Below are 20986 nucleotides of genomic sequence, written 5' to 3' on the forward strand. Positions count from 1 at the left end.
CTTCCGGGAATGTAAACAATGAAACACCGGCTGTGTTATCCGGCACAAGTCAGGGGGTGCATTCTACGGCGGGGGTGCGTTATCCGGGACAACACCTGCCGCAATACACCGCTTCCCACCTACAGCTTTCTTCTTTGCTGTCTCCATTGTTCATTGAACAAATTGCAAAAGATTCACCAACACAGATGTCCAGAATACTATGGAATTTTGCGATGAAAACAGACGACTTAATAGCTGGCCACCATGCTGTCCCAAAATGTCCTCCACAATCCGTGACGTCATGCGCTGACGTCATCATACCGAGACGTTTTCAGCAGGATATTTCGCGCGAAATTTAAAATTGCACTTTAGTAAGCTAACCCGGCCGTATTGGCATGTGTTGCAATGTTAAGATTTCATCATTGATATATAAACTATCAGACTGCGTGGTTGGTAGTAGTGGGTTTCAGTAGGCCTTTAAATGTATGTACATTATTTTAGCATTAAAATATATATATGCATCATCACAAATTATGGAAATTATACAATGTCTCATTGACCACCCCGTAGCCACGCCCCCCACATGTAGATTTCAAACTGGGGGAAACCCTGAATATCTACAATTTCTTCAGATAAAACAAAGTTATAACACAGTGATACTGGAATGCTGCCACAAAATCCAGTCCGGTTCTGAATCTATTATAGTATTGATTTAAAATGATTAATGCTTAACTGTGTTGGTATTCATACAGCATCGACTCTTAAGAATTGACTATTTAGCATCCCAATATGCTCTAGCCTTTTTAGAAATCCCCCAAAGAGCCTGCTCTAAATCCACCCCTAAACTGTCTTGGGAAAAGAGCCAATTAACTAATATTCATAAAGTTTGTGGCGAACTTGCTGTCCTCCAACAATATCCCGCCTCTGTCCACATTCCAACTTCCTATCACCTACTTTTTGACACGAGGATGTAAATGTGAGGTATGGCGATTCATTAATTCCAGTTGGTGGGATCAGAAGTGTGTTGGGGAGGAAGTACACGGTGGTGGTGGAGGGGGTGAGGGGATCACTGCCAACTGACAGGCCCTTGCCTGCTCCGTTTGTTTAAAGGGTTTGTAAAAGCAGCAGCCTTATCTCATCCGTACTGACAAAAGCCTGCCCTCTACCCCCAAATTAAATTGGACCCGTAGCCGTGTGATGAAATCAGCTGGCAGGCGGAAAATTCGGGCCGTCAATCACAGCGGCGTCTGATAAGAAGAACAGGCGCGGAGTCCCGGTGTGGAAACCTGCGCTCTCATTGCGCCTTGACACCCGGGTGATAACTCAGTGATGCAGGCCCCTACATTCGGCAACCTCCCCCCAGCTCCTGAGCCCCCACGGTTCGGATCTGGTCCCAACCCGATGCCCTTTACTCTGCTCCATGCTTGGTCACAGACGTACAAAATTGAAGGTATATGTTTCGGTCACAGCAATCTAGTAAATACAGGAGCATTGGTATGAACATTCACACTGTAATATGCATAGTAAAAGGCTCCATGTGTAATGTGCATGTACAGTATGTGAGTAATGTGAGCAAAAGATGTCCTAACAATTTTTCCTGATTTAGGAGGCGGACATTATATCTTTGTGCTACAGTAAACTATGATGTTTGTATTTACAATGCATCTGGAAAGTCTTCACGCTTCACTTTTTCCACATTTTGTCACGTTATCGCCTTATTCCACAATGGAATTAAATAATTTGTGTCCTCAAAATTCCACAGACAATAAATACCCCATAATGACAATGGGGAAAAGTGTTTTTTATTTTTTATTATTTTTAAAATGTATTTAAAAAAAACATGAATTTAAATATTCACAGCCTTTGCTTTAATACTTTGTTGATGCACCTTTGGGAGCAATTACAGCCTCAAGTATTTTTTAATACGATGTCACAAGCTTGGCACGCTTGTATTTGGGCAGTTTCGCCCATTCCTCTTCGCAACATCTCTAAAGCTTTATCAGATTGGATGGAAATTGCTGGTTTTCATCCAGGATGTCTCTGTACATTGCTGCATTCATTTTAGTCTAGTTAGGGTTTGTCTAGCATGCCCCTGTAGAGAGGGAGAGAGATCATTTTAGAAGGACAACCATCTCTACAGCAATCCACTAATCAGGCCTGTATGGTATAGTGGCCAGACAGAAGCCATTTCTGATTAAAATGTTTGCCAAAATGCACCAGAAACACTCAGACGATGGCAAACAAAATTATCTGGTCTGATGAGACAAATATTGAACTCTTTAACGTGAATGACAGCCTTCATGATTGGAGGAAACCAGGACAATACCAGTGAAGCATTGTGGTGGCAGCATCGTGCTGTGGGGATGTTTTTTCGGCGGCAGGAACTGGGAGACTAGTCAGGATAGAGTGAAAAATGAATGCAGCAATGTACAGATGAAAACCAGAGCTTTCCATCCAACCCGATGGAGCTTGAAAGGTGCCGCAAAGAGGAATGGGTGAAATTGCCCAAAGATAGGTGTACCAAGATTGTGGCATCGTATTAAAAAGACTTGCGGTTGTAATTGCAGCCAAAGTTGCATCAACAAAGTATTGAGCAAAGGCTGTGAATACTTATGTACATGTGATTTTTTTTTTTTATAAAACATTTGTAAAAAAAAATAAAAAAAAATAAAAAAATTCATATTGTCATTATGGGCTAATGTCTGTAGAATTGTAAGCACAAACATGATTTTATTCCATTTTGGAATAAAACTAACATAACAAAATGTGGAAAGAGTGAAGCGCTGTAAATACTTTCCGGATGCACTGTAAGCTGGATCAGAATTTAAATCACATTTATGGCGCCCCGTGTGGGTTATGGTCAAATTACTCTGGAAGACACGCTAGAATAAAGGCACATACAAACATTCTCATATATAGGCTGCACAAGTTTAAGCCGCAGGTGTGTACACATTAAAATATGAAATATTTACACAGGTGCTCTTGTTGGTTCATAAATTTAAAGGGGAACTGCACTTTTTTTTTTTTGCAATTTTGTCTATCATTTACAATCCTTATGTGAGACAAGAACACATTTTTCTTTTTTATGCATTTTAACAGATAAATATAACACTTCCAGAAGTCAACTAACAATGGAGTCAATGGGAGTTGCTCTATTAAGGCGCTCTAAAAACATCCAGAGACCTCCATCAAGGTTTTATAAACATGCTGTAAGTATGTGTGTAATTTAGTAAACGGCACATTCATAATATATATTTTCATATTTTTTTGTTCATTTTAGATAATACGGTGGCGCATTCATTTCACAAACGCATCACAACGCTTGCTTGTTCCTTCAACAACAACACTACTACTTATACCGGTATTAGTATAGTACTGCGATACTAATGAATCATATTCGGTACTATTCCGCCTCTAAATGTACCCCGTGCAGCGGCTGTTTTCTTAATCGATAGCTAGGTAGATCTTTTGTGGCAATAGTGAGTCCATAACATGCTAAATTGTTGACTGAGTGATTGCGGGAGTGAGTTTGATTTATTAACAATTGTATTGGTCCACTGTGACCTGTTCGGCAATTTCATTGGTGTGATGTGAGGAGGCATGTGAAGCTTGTGAAACCGGACCGACCCATAAATCACCTGCAGCAATGTACAATGCACAGGGTTAAAAATGTGGGAAACATTTCTGGAAATTACGGTATGAGTCTCACCTGGGGTCATGTCAAGATGTTTCGCTTAATGGCAACCATATTTTTCAATGAATTTCGCTAAAATTTCACACGCATGTGCTTGTCTGCCCCCTGAAGATATGTACTAAATTCCACTGTGATGCAGCAAAATACCCTTGAGTTACAGTGTGTTGTTTTCCAGAGTGCAATGAGCTGTATGAGAAATTTTAAGTCAATCCGATTTATGGGGGTCAAACTGTTGGGTTTTAATAACAGTGCCACCCTGTGGTGTATTTGTCAGAAGCATAACACAGGCCACACAACCCGGGTGCATGTTTTGACAAATGATCACCCTTTTGTGTGCAGAGGTTCAGGAAGAGAAGAGTTATGTTACAGTACAAACAAAAAAATAGGACACAGTACTGTATTGGATCCAAAATGAACTGACCTGTACTGTTTGAGGCCTTAAGACTAAAAATCGATTACCTCACACTAACAGTCTGCACCACATACTGTATGTTCTCTCCTTAATCTCGGTAAATGTATTATACGTTTTTTGTTCTGTTTGGGTTCAGTTTTGAGTTTCTAATAGCCTTATTGGCCTTTGTGCAATTTTATGTAATCTCTTCCTAATTCTGAGATGTTCAATTAATACGGCGAAAAAGAAAACAAAGAGCTATTGTCATCTCATTGTTGCGAGTTAAAAGGAGTCTCCTTTCAAACGCTGTCTCGTCTGCTCTTCCTCCCGTCTCCCTCCCGTCACTCTTTCTTGTGCTTTTCTCCGCTCTCCCATTCTCTTTTGTCCGCCCATCTGTGTTCTGGTCTCAGGCTTTGTGAGTTTTGATAACCCATCCAGCGCCCAAGCAGCCATCCAGGCCATGAACGGCTTTCAAATAGGCATGAAGAGGCTGAAGGTGCAGCTAAAGCGGCCAAAGGACGCCAACCGACCTTACTGACTGGTCTGCAGTCTGGATGAAGGTATGAGGACACCTCAAGCCCAACACTCCGCCTGTTCTCTTACCTATTCTTAATGGTCAATTTGCTTTGTTGTTGTCATACAAAAGGCATAAGTTGAGTAAAAATACCTTCCCACTTTGTCCCTATGAGGGGCCTGAATGTGTAACAGTAACAGCTTTACGAGAGGTTCTGTCACGTCGACCCTAATCGAGCCAATTGTCATATCTATTCTGTGTTTCCCATTAATGGCTGGATGCTCCAGTGCAAAATTGATGACATCAATACCCAGCTGTGCATAATTACTTGAAGACAGGAGGCAGTACTGGTGATCGAAGAGAATGGTTAGTCTTCAAATTCACAAAAAGCTTCCAAAAGGGTTGAAAGTCTGACTCTAGAAAAACTGACTACGGTGCTGTGGAACCAGAATGGAATCTTACATAATAGTAAAAAGACATAACCAAAAACAACATTGAATAACAAAAAAGTATAGTAGTTCAGTCAGTCGAGTACCTCAGGAAACAACTATTGGTCTGAGCTCAGACACCTGGTCCAAAATGTACCATCTTACCCTTAATAGACATCTAGTCCTGGATTTTGCGTTTTACCACTAACAATCACACAATCCTGAACCCAAACTTCAATTTATACCAAATAAACATCTAGCATCTTGACATGACACCTAGTCTAAAAGTGTGCACCTTACTCCAGAATTACACCAAGGTCACAGCTTAACTCTAACAAACACCTGGTCCAAAATTACTGACATTACTCCTAATAGACATTTAGTCCCAAATGCCTTGACTTAAGCCCAATAGTCACCTGGTCAGATATATTGAACCTTAATCCGAACATACACCTGGAGCAAAAGTTTGCACCTTACCACTGATAAACACTTATTCTCAAATGTTTTGTCTTATCTCTGACACCTGGTCCAATAAATGCATCCCATCTCTAAAAGACACCTCCGTTCAGGATTACAGTCTTAAATGTAAGAGATGCGGTTCAAAGTTATAGCATTACTGCTAATAAACCCTAGGTCCGAGATTTTGCACTTTACCCCAACTAGACAATTAGCCTTAAGTTTAAGGGAGATAATGTGCTCCTTACCTCTACACCGGGTACAAAATTGTGCTTAACTCCAATAGACACCTGGTTTTAAACTGTTCGTCTAATACTGATTAAATATTTAAAAAGTTTGCAGCTTTCCAAAATAAACACACCCCGGATTTTTTACTGAATCCAAAACGGCCATGGAACAGCACACCCGCGCCGACGGACTCTTTCCGTTTTTATTCAAGTCAATGTGTCCGTTTTTTCGTGTCTGTTTTTGCAAGACACCGCAACAATAACCGTTCAATTTAGCTATAATGTGCTACTGTTGGACAGGAAGTTATGCACAAAAACAAAATAAAGTATCCGGTTTACTTTCAAAATAAAATACTACGTCTTTAAGGCGGATCCTATTTTACACTTTGATATGTCCTAGTGGGCGGCGACGGACATGAAGTCAACTTGTCAAAGGTTTTCAGACCTAATTTCATCTTGTTGACACAAATGGATGAGGACATTCTGATTCTGGAGGTCCAAAAATAAAGAATAATGTACAGGCATATCCCAGGCAGCAAAACAGGGATATGGGGGCCTGTGTCAAATACCAGCTGATACAGACAGCGATAAATAGAGGACTGATTGTGTGACACGCTCGCCAGTTGTATCGTTGCTCGCTGCAAAAAATAAAGTTGTTTATCAAGGGAGGACTAACTTTATTTGTTTCTGCTTCTCTGGAAGGACAGAATAAATGTTTTGTGGTTCGCTCGCTGTATTACTACTTTCCACATCACGTGATTACGGACAGATTCGCGATCTCGTAAAAGTCGCCGCTATTTTGCTACACGACGGAGCCGCAACAGAACAGCGGTGCTGATTGCCGCACGGCAGAGGGTGGCGGCCTCCCGCGGTAAAGCCGGTCCGCGGCTGTTTCGCATTCAGTGGAAATCCAGGAACAGAGTCTAAAAGTGTGCACCTTACCCCAGAAATACACCGAGACCCCAATTTAGAAGATTACCTCTAATTAACATCTGGTCCAAAAGTTTACACTTTAAAAACACATTATGTCTCTAAAAGACCCGTGGTTCAAAACTGATTGTCCTAAATTAAAGAGACATGGTCCAAAGTTTTGGCATAACAGCTAATAGACACTTCATCCAGACCTATGCATCTTAACCTAAATCGACAATTAGTCCAAAAGTATGGCCTCAAGTTTAAGAGAGAAATGTGACCCTTACCCTGAACACACACCTTGACCCTAATTGACACATGGTCTACAATTTCTTGTTTTTAATCTTAAGTTTGGTTAACTAATGCTAACTAACAACTGGACTTTCCACCACCTCCAAAAAAAGTTGGCATTACAGATACATGGTCCAAGATTTCACACCTCAGCTCTGAAAGGCACGTGGTTCAGAATTGTGTACCCTTGGACATTTGGCCCAAACCTGTGCATCTTACCCCAAATAGACAATTGGCTTTAAGGTTACGAGAGAAAATGTGTTTCTTACCCCTAACAAATACCTGATACAAAGTGTCCACAATGTCTTGTTTTTCTTTTATCTTAACTTTAGCTAATTCATCGCCCACTGGATTCCCCAGAAAAAAATGAAAGAAACTTCAATGATGTTTCACTTTGGTAGAAAGAAAACTTTCGTATGTTGTTAGCTTCCAAGGCCCGTTTCATTCTTCTCTGATACTTAATTTTGGTCGGTGAAATTTGAATTCAAAGAAAAAAAATGATCAAGCAGTGCAGTCTTGGGCTGAGGAACAGCGACTTGGGAATTGTGTTTCTGTGCTGAAAAAGATAAAACTTAATGCAAAAAAAAAAAAAAAAAAGCAGCAGCCTTCACTGTGTGTGGCCGACCTCATCGCAAACAATGCAAGGCAAATCCAATTACTGAAGACAGGAGGGTTTTTGAAATATGCATTTCTGCCTTAAGGGTTATCTTTCTGCATTTGGAGAAAAAAAAAGTGAGTTTGAAAAAAAACATCAATTCAGCCTTTCAGACTGCAATCACAAAGAGACACGAGAAATGACTTTCTATTGTGGCGTGTTGATAATTACTTGTTGTTTCTGTTAAACATGTCAATTCTCTATTTACGCAATCATCACGGTACAAAGCAATAACCGCATCATTTTGACGAGGCTGCATTGATTTTTGTGACATAGGGACAATCCCCACTATGGCAACCCAGTCACAGTGTGAGGTGGCCTTGCCGCGCTATAGCCACACCCCCTCGCCCAACGCCAAAGTTGCTGCAGCAGTAAGTTGGAGCCATGGTGTCATTTTGTTTTGGGATGACGTCATGTTGGTGGCGCTGTGACTGCGTTGCATGACGGTGTCGTTTTAACTCTACATTGCGTTCAGTCCATTGGCAGCTTGTGGAGTGCAGTACAAATGATGACTTTCTTTGGCTGGTACTCTTACTGTAGCTGGTCTGGTGCACTAGAACTGGTAGTGACCTTTCACCCTTTTTGTGCTGCTGTTTGCTGTGCCCGTGTGATGCTTTTAGTTTCTCCTGTGGGTACATTTCATGTGAATTAATGTGAGCTCTTATCGCCGTTTCTGTATGAATGTCTTTGCAAAAAGGACCTTTTTTCTCAGGAGCAGCTGTTTAACGGCGAGGCGTGTCGAGATGACCCCGGTGTTTGTGCGGCCAATTAAAATCTCCCGACGTTTGGAATGCCGAGAGCAAATGTTGACACTCCACTTCTCCGCGGATTCCATCTGCACAAGATTGTTTTGTTTGCCTAACACGAGAATCACTTCTCATTTATTTATTTATGAGGCTGCAAACCAATTACACCGTGACAGCGGAGCAGCTAGCAACACCGCCTAACCCCAAAAATATCACCGCCATACTGGACACATCTCGTGTTTAACAGGATAAAGTTGTTTGTCATCAGATTAGCAGTGGAAAAAAAGTCCTTTCTTTGCAAGTTTCCAATCTGACCAGGCCAAGTCTCGATAAGACAAAGTCAATTCCGCCAAGTGTGTTCTTTCAAAGGCCAAAAGGCAGGTGACTGCCCCTTCCTTTGTCTCGCCACTGCACCCCATGGGGCTGTCTGGATCGGGCAAGAGCCCTTGTAGTGATGCCCTCTAACTTTCTAAGAGTCTTCTACGGAGTCTACAAAAGGTGGCAGAGTGAGAAATAATTATGTAAAAAAAAACGGAAGTGCAAGGAATCCAAATACTTAAGATCGTTACTGTGCGTTAATAAAATACTGAGCACAGAATCCTTGGATTATGAATATAATGTTGTACCAGTGAGACAATGAAGGCCTTCTTTTGTGTCCGATCGATGCACGGTCCAAATCAGACGAGTAAAATAGCAAAAGCTGAGAGGAATAACAGGTGACTTGTGCCTTACCTTACGCTTACGTATGTGAGTGTTCCTTAAGCGTATTAACACTGGAAATGAAACGATATACAATAAAACCAACAAATCCGGATAAAATGTTTGTTATTGTGCCGTTTGAAAATGTAATTATCAAGTCGGTAAGTTTTCCAGCGTCAATAAATTGCCATGTGCAGGCTTCCATAGTACGTTTGTGCCAGAACTAAATGAAAAGGTGGTGAATTCTCATGTCCTTCTTTGTCATGTCTGTGTTGATCATGTTTTTGTTTGGCCATGTGCTGTTTGTTTTTTGGACACTTTCTTAGTTCCTGGTTGTTCACTCCCTTGTTTTGTTTCCATAGCAACCCATTAGTTTTCACCTGTCATGTCACGCACCTGTTTCACGTTTTGAGTCACGCACCTGTTGTTAATCATGTCTGTGTTATTTAAGCTTTTCATTTTCTGTTGGTCAGCCTTGGCGACATCACATTTATGCTCTGCACACTTTATGATCACTCTTCTTCATGTCATGTTCACAGTTCCATGCCAAGTAAGTTTTTGTTTCTTGTTCATAGTTTTACGCCTTTGTGCGCGCCTTTTGTTTTCATAGCCAAGTTGTTTTACCTCCGCTGTGAGCGCCTTTTGTTTATACCTTTTTGAGTTTAAATATTAAACATGTACTCACACTCACGTCTTGCCCGCGCCAATTTTCCGTTGCCTTCCGGAAAAACAAACCCCAGGGACCAAGTCCTGACATTCTTTAAGTCTTTTGTCTCGTAATGAAGCTGGCCTGCTAGCATTACACAGTCCAACAAGTTAGCCCTCACTTTGCATTGGGTGAACGAACATTTAGGGTCCGTTCATTCTATTTCCAATTCTGAAACGCAAATTAAAAAAATAATATTAGGGACGTTTTTAAATTTTTATTATATATGGCAGATTTTAAAACAAACAAAAAAAGGTTGATTCTCATTAAAATGCAATAAAATTGGATTTTGTGCTGTTTTCCTTTTATGCAACCAAAATGTAAAAATGCCTGGTTATCTGTGTGACGACAAATTGAAGCTTTTCCTTTGCGTTTAGCATGTTTTTAGCATAACCGTAATATCTTAATTCAGCAGGAGTCCTATTGTCGTTTTAAAAAAGTGTCATTAAATAGTTGTCCAACTATTGTTTCAGAAATTAAAATAGAAAAAAGGGTCCAAAAGTAGTTTATTGATTTGCATTTTAGAATTTGAAATAGAATGAACGGAAGGTACACGGACCATTTAGTGTTAAAAAAAAAAAAAAAGGTGTGCGCTCACAGAAAGTGTGGTTAAATACATTTAATACTGTTGAAAAACTACCATTTAAAAAAATGACATTTGTTATGTTAGGTTGGGGTTCATCACTCGGAATCTGCCAGACTTTAAGTTTTTTTGCATACGACCTGTTAATACATCCACTTAGGGCAGGGGTCGGCAACCCAAAATGTTGAAAGAGCCGTATTTGACCAAAAATACAAAAAAATAATCTGTCTGTAGCCGCAAAAAATGTAAAGCCTTATATAAGTGTTAAAATGAAGGCAACACATGATGTAAGTGTCTATATTAGCTATATTAGACTACTATCGCAGGCTGATGCAAATCTTTGTTGACAGAAATGTTGAAATTTAATATTTATTTTACACATTTTTACAACATTGGAAAACATTACTAAAACGGAGGCTTTTCAGAGGGTGTGATAACACCTGGAAATGACTGGCTGAGAATGGCCAAAGGTAAAGATGTGTGTGTTCAAGTTGAAGGAAACGGAAACTACAAATAAAATGACCTCAAATATACCTAAAATACGAGGCATAATGATGCATTATGTACATACAGCTAGCATAAATAGCATATTAGCATCGATTAGCACTCCACACAAGTCAATAACAACAACAAAGCTCACCTTTGTGGATTCACTCACAGCATAAAAAGTTTGAGGGACAAATAGAGACAAAGAAGCAGTGGCATAAAACACGTCTTTCTGTGGCAGCATCAAGTAAAGTTGTACATGCAAACAAACTACGGTGCGTTCAAGGACTTCGAAATTAGGACAAAATGGCGCGCGCCAAATACTGTCATCAGTGAAGCATGTTTAATATAAACAGTGGGATTTCTAACAATTAGGAAAGTTTGTGTCATGTTTGTCCTCTTACAGAAACCATGTTAAAACAAAAAATATATTTTTTCCATTTTAATACATTTTTGAAAAAGCTCCAGGGAGCCACTAGGGCGGCGCTAAAGAGCCGCTTGTGGCTCGAAAGCTGCGCATTGCCGACCCCCGTCTGTGTTTTATTATTACTATGCGCTTTTGTTTAAAAAGGTCCTAACTTGATTGTCAATCAAGTAATGTACAAATGTACTTCTGCCTACATGTTCAATATTCAAGTGCAACTTTGTTTATCAATACTTTAATTACCCATTTATTTATTGTTTTTGGTTGTGTATATTTAAGGGTAACTCACCCACTCCTTAACATATTTTATTGCTTTTGGTTGTGATTTGTATTCAAGTCCAACATTTTGCTAACAGATTAATTATATTTTGTTGTTTTGTTTACATTCCAATTACAATGTTAAAATATAGGACAAGTTTATTGCATTTGAAATTATATACATACATTATTACTATGTATTATCATTACATCAGTGTTTTATTTGCTCTAAAAAAATAACGGCAATAATACCCGTTTATCAGCAATAATTTGTAGGTCAATAAATCGATGAGCAAAATGTGTTATTGGAACAGGCTTACTCGTGATTACCGTGTTTACCTTCTGAGAGGCCTTTGCGGTATCAAAAGATGTTAGCCACCTTATAAACAACCAAACTAAAAAGAAGTCATATGAGTTTCATTTATTCGGGCGCATGTGATTTTTTTTAATAATCTAGTATCTGCGTTTACTACAGATAAATTAAACAATGCCTTTTCAAAATGGACAGGCACTTAGCATCTGTAAACACCAAGTGTCGCAAGATGTTGTTCATGTCGCCAACTAACATCGTACAAACTAGAAGTAGTTTGTAAAAAAAAAAAGAGATCAGTGCTGTCAGCCTGAAAATGTAAATAAGTGAAGTGAAGTGAAGTGAATTATATTTATATAGTGCTTTTTCTCTAATGACTCAAAGTGCTTTTACATAGTGAAACCCAATATCTACCGTATTTTTCGGAGCATAAGTTGCACCGGAGTATAAGTCGCACCTGCCGAAAATGCATAATAAAGAAGGAAAAAAACATATATAAGTCGCACTGGAGCCCGGCCAAACTATGAAAAAAAACTGCGCCTTATAGTCCGAAAAATACGGTAAGTTACATTCAAACCAGTGTGGGTGGCACTGGGAGCAGGTGGGTAAAGGGTCTTGCCCAAGGACACAACGGCAGTGACTAGGATGGTGGAAGCGGGGATCGAACCTGGAACCCTGAAGTTGCTGGCACGGCCACTCTACCAACCTAGCTATACTGCCCCTGTAAGCTTGTATGTGTAACCAAAGATTGGTAATTAGATGAAGCCCAGCAAAAAAGGCAGGTCGTAACGAGGGAATCAAGAGACACGTTCCTTACTGACAACCGCAAAGTCTGTCAACATGCACACACACACACACACACACACACACTTCCGGCTTCACAATAAAAGCGCGACACGTAACATCCAGTTCAACTGCGCCAACAAAATGAAAAATGGCTTGCATTTGTTTAAAGAACTGGTTAAATATTAAGTTGTTTATGGGTGTCTATACTACATTATCTATTAATTCACTGTACATCTGTACCTAATTTGCTATATTTTTGCAAATACTTTCCAAATGTGCACTTAATTCTTACACTACTTACTGTCACCAAGTTTTGAGCAAATCAATGACTTACAGTTTAGTAAAACATCTAAAAACATTTCTGTTTGACATTCTGACTACCAAATTGCATTTGTATCCAAATATTGAGTTATTTTCCTAAGTAAATTTTATTCATGCAAGCAAATACCCTGTAATCACAGATCAAGAGTGTGATTAATCTGATTTTAAAAATGAATTAGTTGCCAGCCCTCATTTTGCTCGAACAAAACATCTCAGAAGGCACATCAAAAGACTGCGATAGATATATTTTCAGGACTCAAGTCACAGTGTAGGCATATTTTTGGCAAATGTTGACAATATCGTGTCTCACAGTAGCACATGGTAGCTGTCAGCATGACCCTGGGATGCAGACGATAAACAAAGTGCACATAAGGTCTTTTAATTCGGACGAGGCAGAACAATTGTCAGTTAATGAATGACAGAGCATTTCATATGACATTTTACAGCAGGCATATATTTAGCCTCTTCCAGATCTGCCAGTGATAGAATATATTGGCAAATGTATCCGGCTGTAAACAGTTGTAGTCAGTATGAATAAAAAACACTTGTACTAACGTCGAACTCCCAGTCAAAGATGTGTCAAGAAGACACTTTAACAAGTTTTAATGATGTTAAATTTGATATCCTGCACTGAAAAACAAATTATTGAACAATGTATTTTTCATAAATGTGTTAGCACAAAATATGCATCAAATTAAACTCAAGTCAAGCGGTGGCTCAAAATAAAATTCTGCTCATGGCCCTAATATAGCTAGACGCAGCCCCGGCTGTATCTGCTAAATGACGTCTTTCAGTAAGTTTTTATTTTTATAAATACTAGTAGATGTTGAAGTTGCTATTCGCAAAAAGAAATTGTACACATTAGTGTTGTACGGTGTACCGGTATTAGTATACGTTGTTGTTGTTGTTGTTGTTGTTGTTTTTTATCCAATTTGATTTTATTGTTGTGATTTTGTACGGTGTCCTTGAGTGCCCAGAAAGGTGCCTTATAAATAAAATGTATTATTATTATAATTATTATAGAACTGCAATACTAATGAATCATATCCGGTACTATACCGCCTCTGAAAAGTACCGGCCCGCCAAACATCCACTGTAATGATATCAAGCATAGGAGCATACATAGTCAATACTATTATGATTACGTCAATATTTTTTGCCATCACATCTTCTTTCGTTTCTAAAAAATTTAAATTATGCATAAACTCAGGAAATATGTCCATGGACACATGACGACTTTGAATATGACCAATGTATGATACTGTAACGACTTGGTATCGGATTGATACCCAAATTTGTGGTATCATCCAAAACTAATGTAAAGCATTCAAACAACAGAAAAATAAGTGATTATTACATTTTAGCAGAAGTGTAGATAGAACATGTTCAAGGAGAAAGTAAGCAGATATTAACAGTAAATGAACAAATAGATTTTTTACCACTTGTCCTTAATAATTTTGACAAAATAATAGAATGGAAAATGACACAATATGTTACTGCATTTGTCAGCAGACTAAATTAGGAGCCCTTGTTTGCTTACTTACTAATAAAAGACAAGTTGTCTTGTATGTTAGCTATTTTATTTAAGGACAAACTTGCAGTAAGAAACATATGTTTAATGTACCGTAAGATTTTTTGTTAAAATCAAGACAATAATGCAATTTTTTGTGGTGCCCTTTATTTAGAAAAGTATCGAAAAGTACCGAACAGTATCGAAATCATTTTGATACCGGTACCAAAATATTGGTATCGTGACAACACTAGTACACATCCACGACTGTTTTCAGTTTTTCTGTCCCAAAATGACACTGATATTGGCATGCATTATAGCTTTTTTGTAAAATATTGACATCTTTGTATCTCAAGTAAAACTGTGGTGGGAATGCATATCACTAGTAAACAATCATTGCCAAAGAAAAAAAAACTATGAATAAAAATGTACAGCAAGAGAATGTAAAAACTTACCATTAACTTTGAAAGACTAACGACGCAACGCTTAATGTGTGTATTCTCTTGCTGCTCTCACAATGAGAATGCTTCTTTTTTCCAGAATGATTTTCACAAAAAAAGCCACAAAAAAACCAAGATCTGTCTGATATTATAACGTTGTGCGTGGTGTCATGTGTGAGAGAAAGAATTGTTGCATGAATCTAAAAAAAAAGGCAAAACAATGATGAAAGATTAATGCAGTCTCACTCGATGAAATTTCATGCGACTTTAGTTATTGGTCGTATTCTTCGGTTGCAGGGAGCTTTCAACGTTGTAATTTTTCACTGTTCAAAATAGTCTGTGAAAAAGTTATCGACTGACTTCCATATTTCAAAAGAAGCTGTTAACATGGGGAATAAAATAAAACTCCATTAAAATCCAATGTTCTTCTGCTGTAGCAGACGTACAGCCAGAATCACTCACGGCTTGTAAATCAGGATGCATAATCTGTTTGCATGCCGCTAATGGCCCGCCTCCATTTGGCTAACACAGGGAAATAAGTTAGAATCTGTGCCTTGACATCTAAAAAGCAGATCTATTATGAAACGATAACAAGCTCATTTACAGGAGGCGAAAGGTAGAACAAAGAACGTCTGGCTGCGGGTTTGTATCGGCGAGTCAGAGCCTTTCATGTTTGCTTCCCGGGAGCAATTTGCTGTGATATCGGAGCCTTTCTTCACCCACATCATAGCTCACAACATATTAGCGATGATAGGCTGTAAACCAGATCTTTTTTCTTTTTTTTTATGTCCAAAGCTGCAACGCATGGACATATTTAGCCATAATGCATCAACACAAAGGCAGAGGGAACACTGTTTTTTTTTGTGTTTTTTTTCATAGGGCTCCAAGTAAACACTTGCTCTGGTTTGTGTTGCCATTTATGCACTGTTGTGTAGGGCTGCAAATAGCGGTTTTTAACAGTCAACTAATTAACTAACTTGACGAATTGTTGATTAATTGGATTATGAAATGAACAGTGAATCTGGAAAGTATTCACAGCACTTTTCCCACATTTTTATGTTACAGATTTGTTGCGAAACAAAATAAATACATTTTTGTCCTCAAAATTCTACACACAATACCCTATAATGATAATGTTTTTTTTTTTTTAAAGTTACAAATTTAGTAAAAAAAAATTAAAAAAAGTACATACATAAGTATTCACAGCCTTTGCTCAATTTGTTGATGTACCTTGGGCACCAATTACAGCCTTAAGTCTTTTTTAAAACAAGCTTGGCACACCTATCTTTGGGCAGTTTCGCCCATTCCTCTTTGCAGCACCTCTCAAGCTCCACCAGGTTGGATGGGAAGCATTGGTTTTCATCCAAGATGTCTCTGTACATTGCTGCATTATCTTAGTCCAGTCAGGCAGGTGACCAAGAACCCGATGGTCACTCTGTCAGAGCCACAGCATTGCTCTGTGGAGAAAGGACAACCTTCCAGAAGGACAACCATCACTACAGCAATCTATCAGTTAGGCCTGTAAGTGGCCAGACGGAAGCCATTTCTTTATAAAAAGTTTGCAAACATGCACCTTAAAGAGTTGCAGACCATCAATCAATCAATCAATCTTTATTTATATAGCCCTAAATCACAAGTGTCTCAAAGGGCTGCACAAGCCACAACGACATCCTCGGTACAAAGCCCACATAGAGAAACAAAATTCTCCGGTCTGATGAGACAAATCTTAAGCTATTTGTCGTGAATGTCACGCATCATGTTTGGGGAAAACCAGGCAGCGCTGATCACCAGGCCAATACCATCCCTACAGTGAAGCGTGGTGGTGGCAGCATCATGCTGTGGGGTTGTTTTTCAGCGGCAAGACTGGGAGACAAGTCGGGATAGAGGGAAAGATAAATGCAGCAATGTACAGAGACATCCTGGATGAAAAGCAATGCTTCTCATCCAACCTGATGGAGCTTGACAGGTGCTGCAAAGAAGAAGGAGCTAAACTTTTGTATTCAAACCTTGTGGCATCGTTTTTAAATAAAGACCTGAGGCTGTAATTGCTGCCAAAGGTGCATCAACAAAGTATTGCACCAATGCTGTGAATACTTATGTACATTTTTTTTTTTTAGTTTGTTTAAAAAAAAAAACATTTTTACATTTGTCTGTAAAACTTTGAGGACAAAAATGAATGTATTCCATTTTGGAATAATGCTGTAACATTAAAAAAATGTCCATTGCGTATGTACTGTATGCCTATTTAGTAGGGGTGTAATGGTACACAAAAATTTCGGTTCGGTACGTACCTCGGTTTAGAGGTCACGGTTCGGTTCATTTTCAGTACAGTAAGAAAACAAAGAAAATATAAATGTTTGGGTTATTTATTTACCAAATTTGTAAACAATGGCTTTATCCTTTTAACATTGGGAACACAATAATAATTCAGCCCACGTTAATCAACATTAAACTGCCTCAAGTTGTTGCTCAGATTAAATACAATGACAAAACTTTTCTTCTACATATAAAAAGTGCAACATTAAACAGTTTCAAGTCAACTCATCATGCTTAATTTATTACAGCATTTGGGAAGCCTGTAGTTGATTTTTATTATGTAAATGTTATATTTTTATCAACATGTGATAGCAGGGACCCTGCAATTCAAAACTAGGCTGCTGCATTTTTAATGATTTATGTAACTATAGCTGAAAAAATGGTACAATAGCAATAGGAGAGACTATTCATCCCTGAACACCATGGAGTTTATGTAGGCTTAATGATGCACTTACATTATTATATCAACTATCAGACATGAACTCTTCATTTAACATAATGTCCTATTTTGCTGCTTCAACACAGCTCAATCAACACAGAAAAAGGTAAAGTGAAATAACAGACAGACAGGGCTTTGCTGTCCGTAACACACACACGCACACACACACCGCTAAATGAGCTAACGCTACGCTAAAAGCGAATTAGCCTTCACCTCAAGCCAGGACTGCGAGCGAGCCGAACTGCCTTTTATATTTCTAGAAGGTCAACAGGCTCATAGTGATGTTACTAGTAGTTGACTGGGAGGTGTTTATTATCATTTGGGGAGAGTCCGCTGCCTGATGCTTACCTGCTAAACGCTAAGCACTGACTACATGCGCTCTGAATACGCACTGCTGATTGGCTGTTACCGCTCTGAATACGCACTGCTGATTGGCTGTTACCGCTCTGTTTGTAACCAATCAGATGGTTGTGTTGGTGGGACAATGCTGGGTGCTGTGTAGAGGACTGACAGAGGGAGAGGCAGAAGGAAGCGGAGGAGGCTACTTAATATGTTCGTGTGGAAACTCGTTCGGTACACCTCCGAACCGAACCGAAGCCCCCGTACCAAAAAGGTTCAATACAAATACACGTACCGTTACACCCATACTATTTAGTGGCTTTTAAATTCAGCTTAAGATACTTTTAGGAATGTGCTAAGTTTGCTAACAATAAGGCAAAACAAGATGACTACAGAACAGGGAAACTGCTGATAAAAACAAAGTATATATTTTTAATAGGAACAAACGACAGTCAAAAAACAGCAATAAAAACAATTTTAAAAATGTTTTCAAACTTAATCAAAAAGATAAGTGATAAAGATGTGTTAAAATGGCTAAAATGCTAGTTAAAGCTATTTCTCACACAGTTGTTAACTATCTAACCTAAAACAGTCGAGCACTGCTTCCTCTAAATGCTTTAAAAGCTCCCGCATCACAGCTGTACCGCCATGAAAAGAAACGTCTCGCTTTGTAAATTAAGTACGTTCATCTTGTCTTTGGTGTGCTTAGGGTGAAACGTACCCATACTTTTGATGCTTTTACTCGCTTTGTTGTTTTAGTAGCCAATTTTTCCTAATTCTAACCAATCACCGGGGGCACGAGCTTGCACATTTTTTGTTTCCATTTGGAAAACAAATGTTATTCTCAATTTTTGTCAATATTTACTAATTGTTGCATACCCAGTGGCATATAAAGAAAGGTAATTCCAAAAACATCTAGCACCAAGAACAGTGTATTTGAATTTGTACAACATACAGTATGCTGACTGCCGGTGGCTAAAGTTGCTTTTTAGCAATGGCTTTGCAGTAAAGCCATTTTTTTATTGCCCCTCATCAAAAAACAGACAAAGGTTTGTATCAGACATGGATGGAATTGGTCGTGTACATTTTTTGGAAGGAAGAAATGTAATATCAGTTTGAGTCCATGGAAAATTTGGACTCAGTATACTCATACTCAAAGAAAATAAAAACTTTTGGATAGTTTGACGCTGACAATTGGGCATGCGTTCACACACCGTGTTTGAGTCAGTTATAATAAAATCTGTTGCAATTTCTCTGGTGATGTGGTTAGTTTGGTCGAGTGTGAACGTTTTCATCGTAACCAAACAAGGGGCTCGAGATCACTTCGAGACGTAAAAAATGGTGGCTTTTGTCGTGTCAAAACAGTCAAATAAGGCAGTACTTTATGCATGTCTTTGTTTTGTCTGAGTTTTTACTGAGCATATTTTGGTGTAATGATAAAGCAAACAAGACTGTACATGTATTTGGTCTACCCAAAGATAGTCTAGATCACAGGTCTCAAACTCAAGGCCCGGGGGCCAAATCTGGCCCGCCACATTATTTTATGTGGCCCGCAAAAGCCTGGAAATAATATGCGTTAATAAAATGCTTAATATTTTCTTACTAAATATATTTGTTCTTTCCATTTTGACATTAAAATCATGTACTGCATGCAATTGCATTCATTTTAAAATTCAATATTATCAAAATCAAAATATTATATCATGTATTGCAAAAATGTTTGTTTGTTAAAATAAAGTACTTAATAATGTACTTAAATATCTGCTTGACTTATGATTTCAAAACGAATTATCATTCAAATTGTAGATTGTAAAATTGACAATAGATTTTACGGTTAAATTCCGCCGACTGAGTTTTTTTACCATAAAATCAACTTTGGTACTGTTTTTTTCCCCATATAAAGTAAGACTCTAAAACGTTAAAAAAAATAACACAAAAAACATTCAAACAACAAGATTTAAGGGGAAAAAAAAAAAAAAGCAGCTCTGTTGCTTGAATTTTACCGTTAAAAACAGTGTTATTGTTTTTCCATTCCATTCATTTTTTTTATATGCTGTAAAAACCCACTGCTTTTACTGTAAAATTCTGATGATTGAGCTACCAGTTTTTAAAGTAAAATTTGCATATTTTTTATAGCTTATGTAAGAAATATATTGTGAATGTATTATATATATATACACATGTATATACATATATTACTCATTGTTAAACGTGGCCCTATGAGGGCAACCGTAACTGCGATGTGGCCCTCAATGAAAACGAGTTTGACACCCCTGGTATAGATAAATCTAGGATCACGGTGTAGATCAGACCTGGGCAAAATGCGGCCCATTAAGATTTTCAATCTGACCTGCCGGACGTTGGACATAATTTTTTTAGACCTTTAACATCAGAACTGTAGCTGCCATTATGATGTGAAGTGCTGTTTTGAAATGTCCGTAAGTCTTGAACTATAGAAAGTATTTCAATGGTTGAAATCTGCGCTTTTGAGTGTTATATGAGTTATTACGGTAATCTATGCCACAGCAGCTCAGACGAGGAACAAAGCAGATTGGGCGGGGTTTGTTTTCAGAGCAGCCAGCCCCAAACGCATGTGTCAGGAACAGATGCGAAAGCTAATTTTTTACAACAAAGTTCTGCATAAAAGTGATGATATATCATATTGTAGGTGTTTGTTACACATTGCATTCCTATTTTGCTTTTTGTTACAGTTTTGTTGTGTTTCGCTTGATAGTAAAAGGTGTCTATCGAGGAGCTGGTCTGAGAAGTAAAAAAGGAGCGATGTTAATATGTTGTTAATATTCAGTGTTTTATTGTTCATAGTTAATATTGTAAATCCCACTTTCTTTATTTAAATGTACATTTTTGGTATCCCATTCAGTAAAAAAAAAAGTAAAATTCCATTCCGTTTTTTTTTTAGGTGGTCTGTCTTAACTTTTTTAGAATTCTATCGGACATTGTGACTTTTGGTATTAGTGGTCCTGAAAAAAAGGGACCCAAACAAATACTGCACAGCAGATTTTTACAGCTAAATGTGTATATATACTTCATACACACATATACGTTGACCCCCCCA

At 38.3% G+C, this 20986-nt stretch overlaps 1 protein-coding gene and 1 long non-coding RNA gene across 11 annotated transcripts in view; one reads left to right on the forward strand and one right to left on the reverse strand.

Moving 5' to 3' along the window:
- celf6 (CUGBP Elav-like family member 6) overlaps positions 1-20986 on the forward strand; it is a 426206-nt gene that overhangs the window by 397147 nt on the left and 8073 nt on the right. For 8 of the 10 annotated variants that reach the window (XM_061964507.2, XM_061964510.2, XM_061964506.2 and 5 more), the window contains one exon: positions 4475-4624. The exons of 1 other annotated variant lie outside the window; for it this stretch is intronic. In XM_061964507.2, coding sequence (XP_061820491.2) covers positions 4475-4602 — 128 coding nt within the window. In that variant the 3' untranslated portion in view covers positions 4603-4624. Of the gene's footprint in view, positions 1-4474; positions 4625-7823; positions 7919-20986 lie in introns of all 10 variants that reach the window. One more of the 10 variants, XR_009815640.2, reaches the window with a different exon arrangement.
- LOC133608893 (uncharacterized) overlaps positions 1-20986 on the reverse strand; it is a 257241-nt gene that overhangs the window by 202637 nt on the left and 33618 nt on the right. The gene's annotated exons all lie outside the window — the stretch shown is intronic.

Source organism: Nerophis lumbriciformis, linkage group LG06 (genome assembly GCF_033978685.3).
Source record: "Nerophis lumbriciformis linkage group LG06, RoL_Nlum_v2.1, whole genome shotgun sequence".
In the NCBI taxonomy this organism is placed as follows: Eukaryota; Metazoa; Chordata; class Actinopteri; order Syngnathiformes; family Syngnathidae; genus Nerophis; species Nerophis lumbriciformis.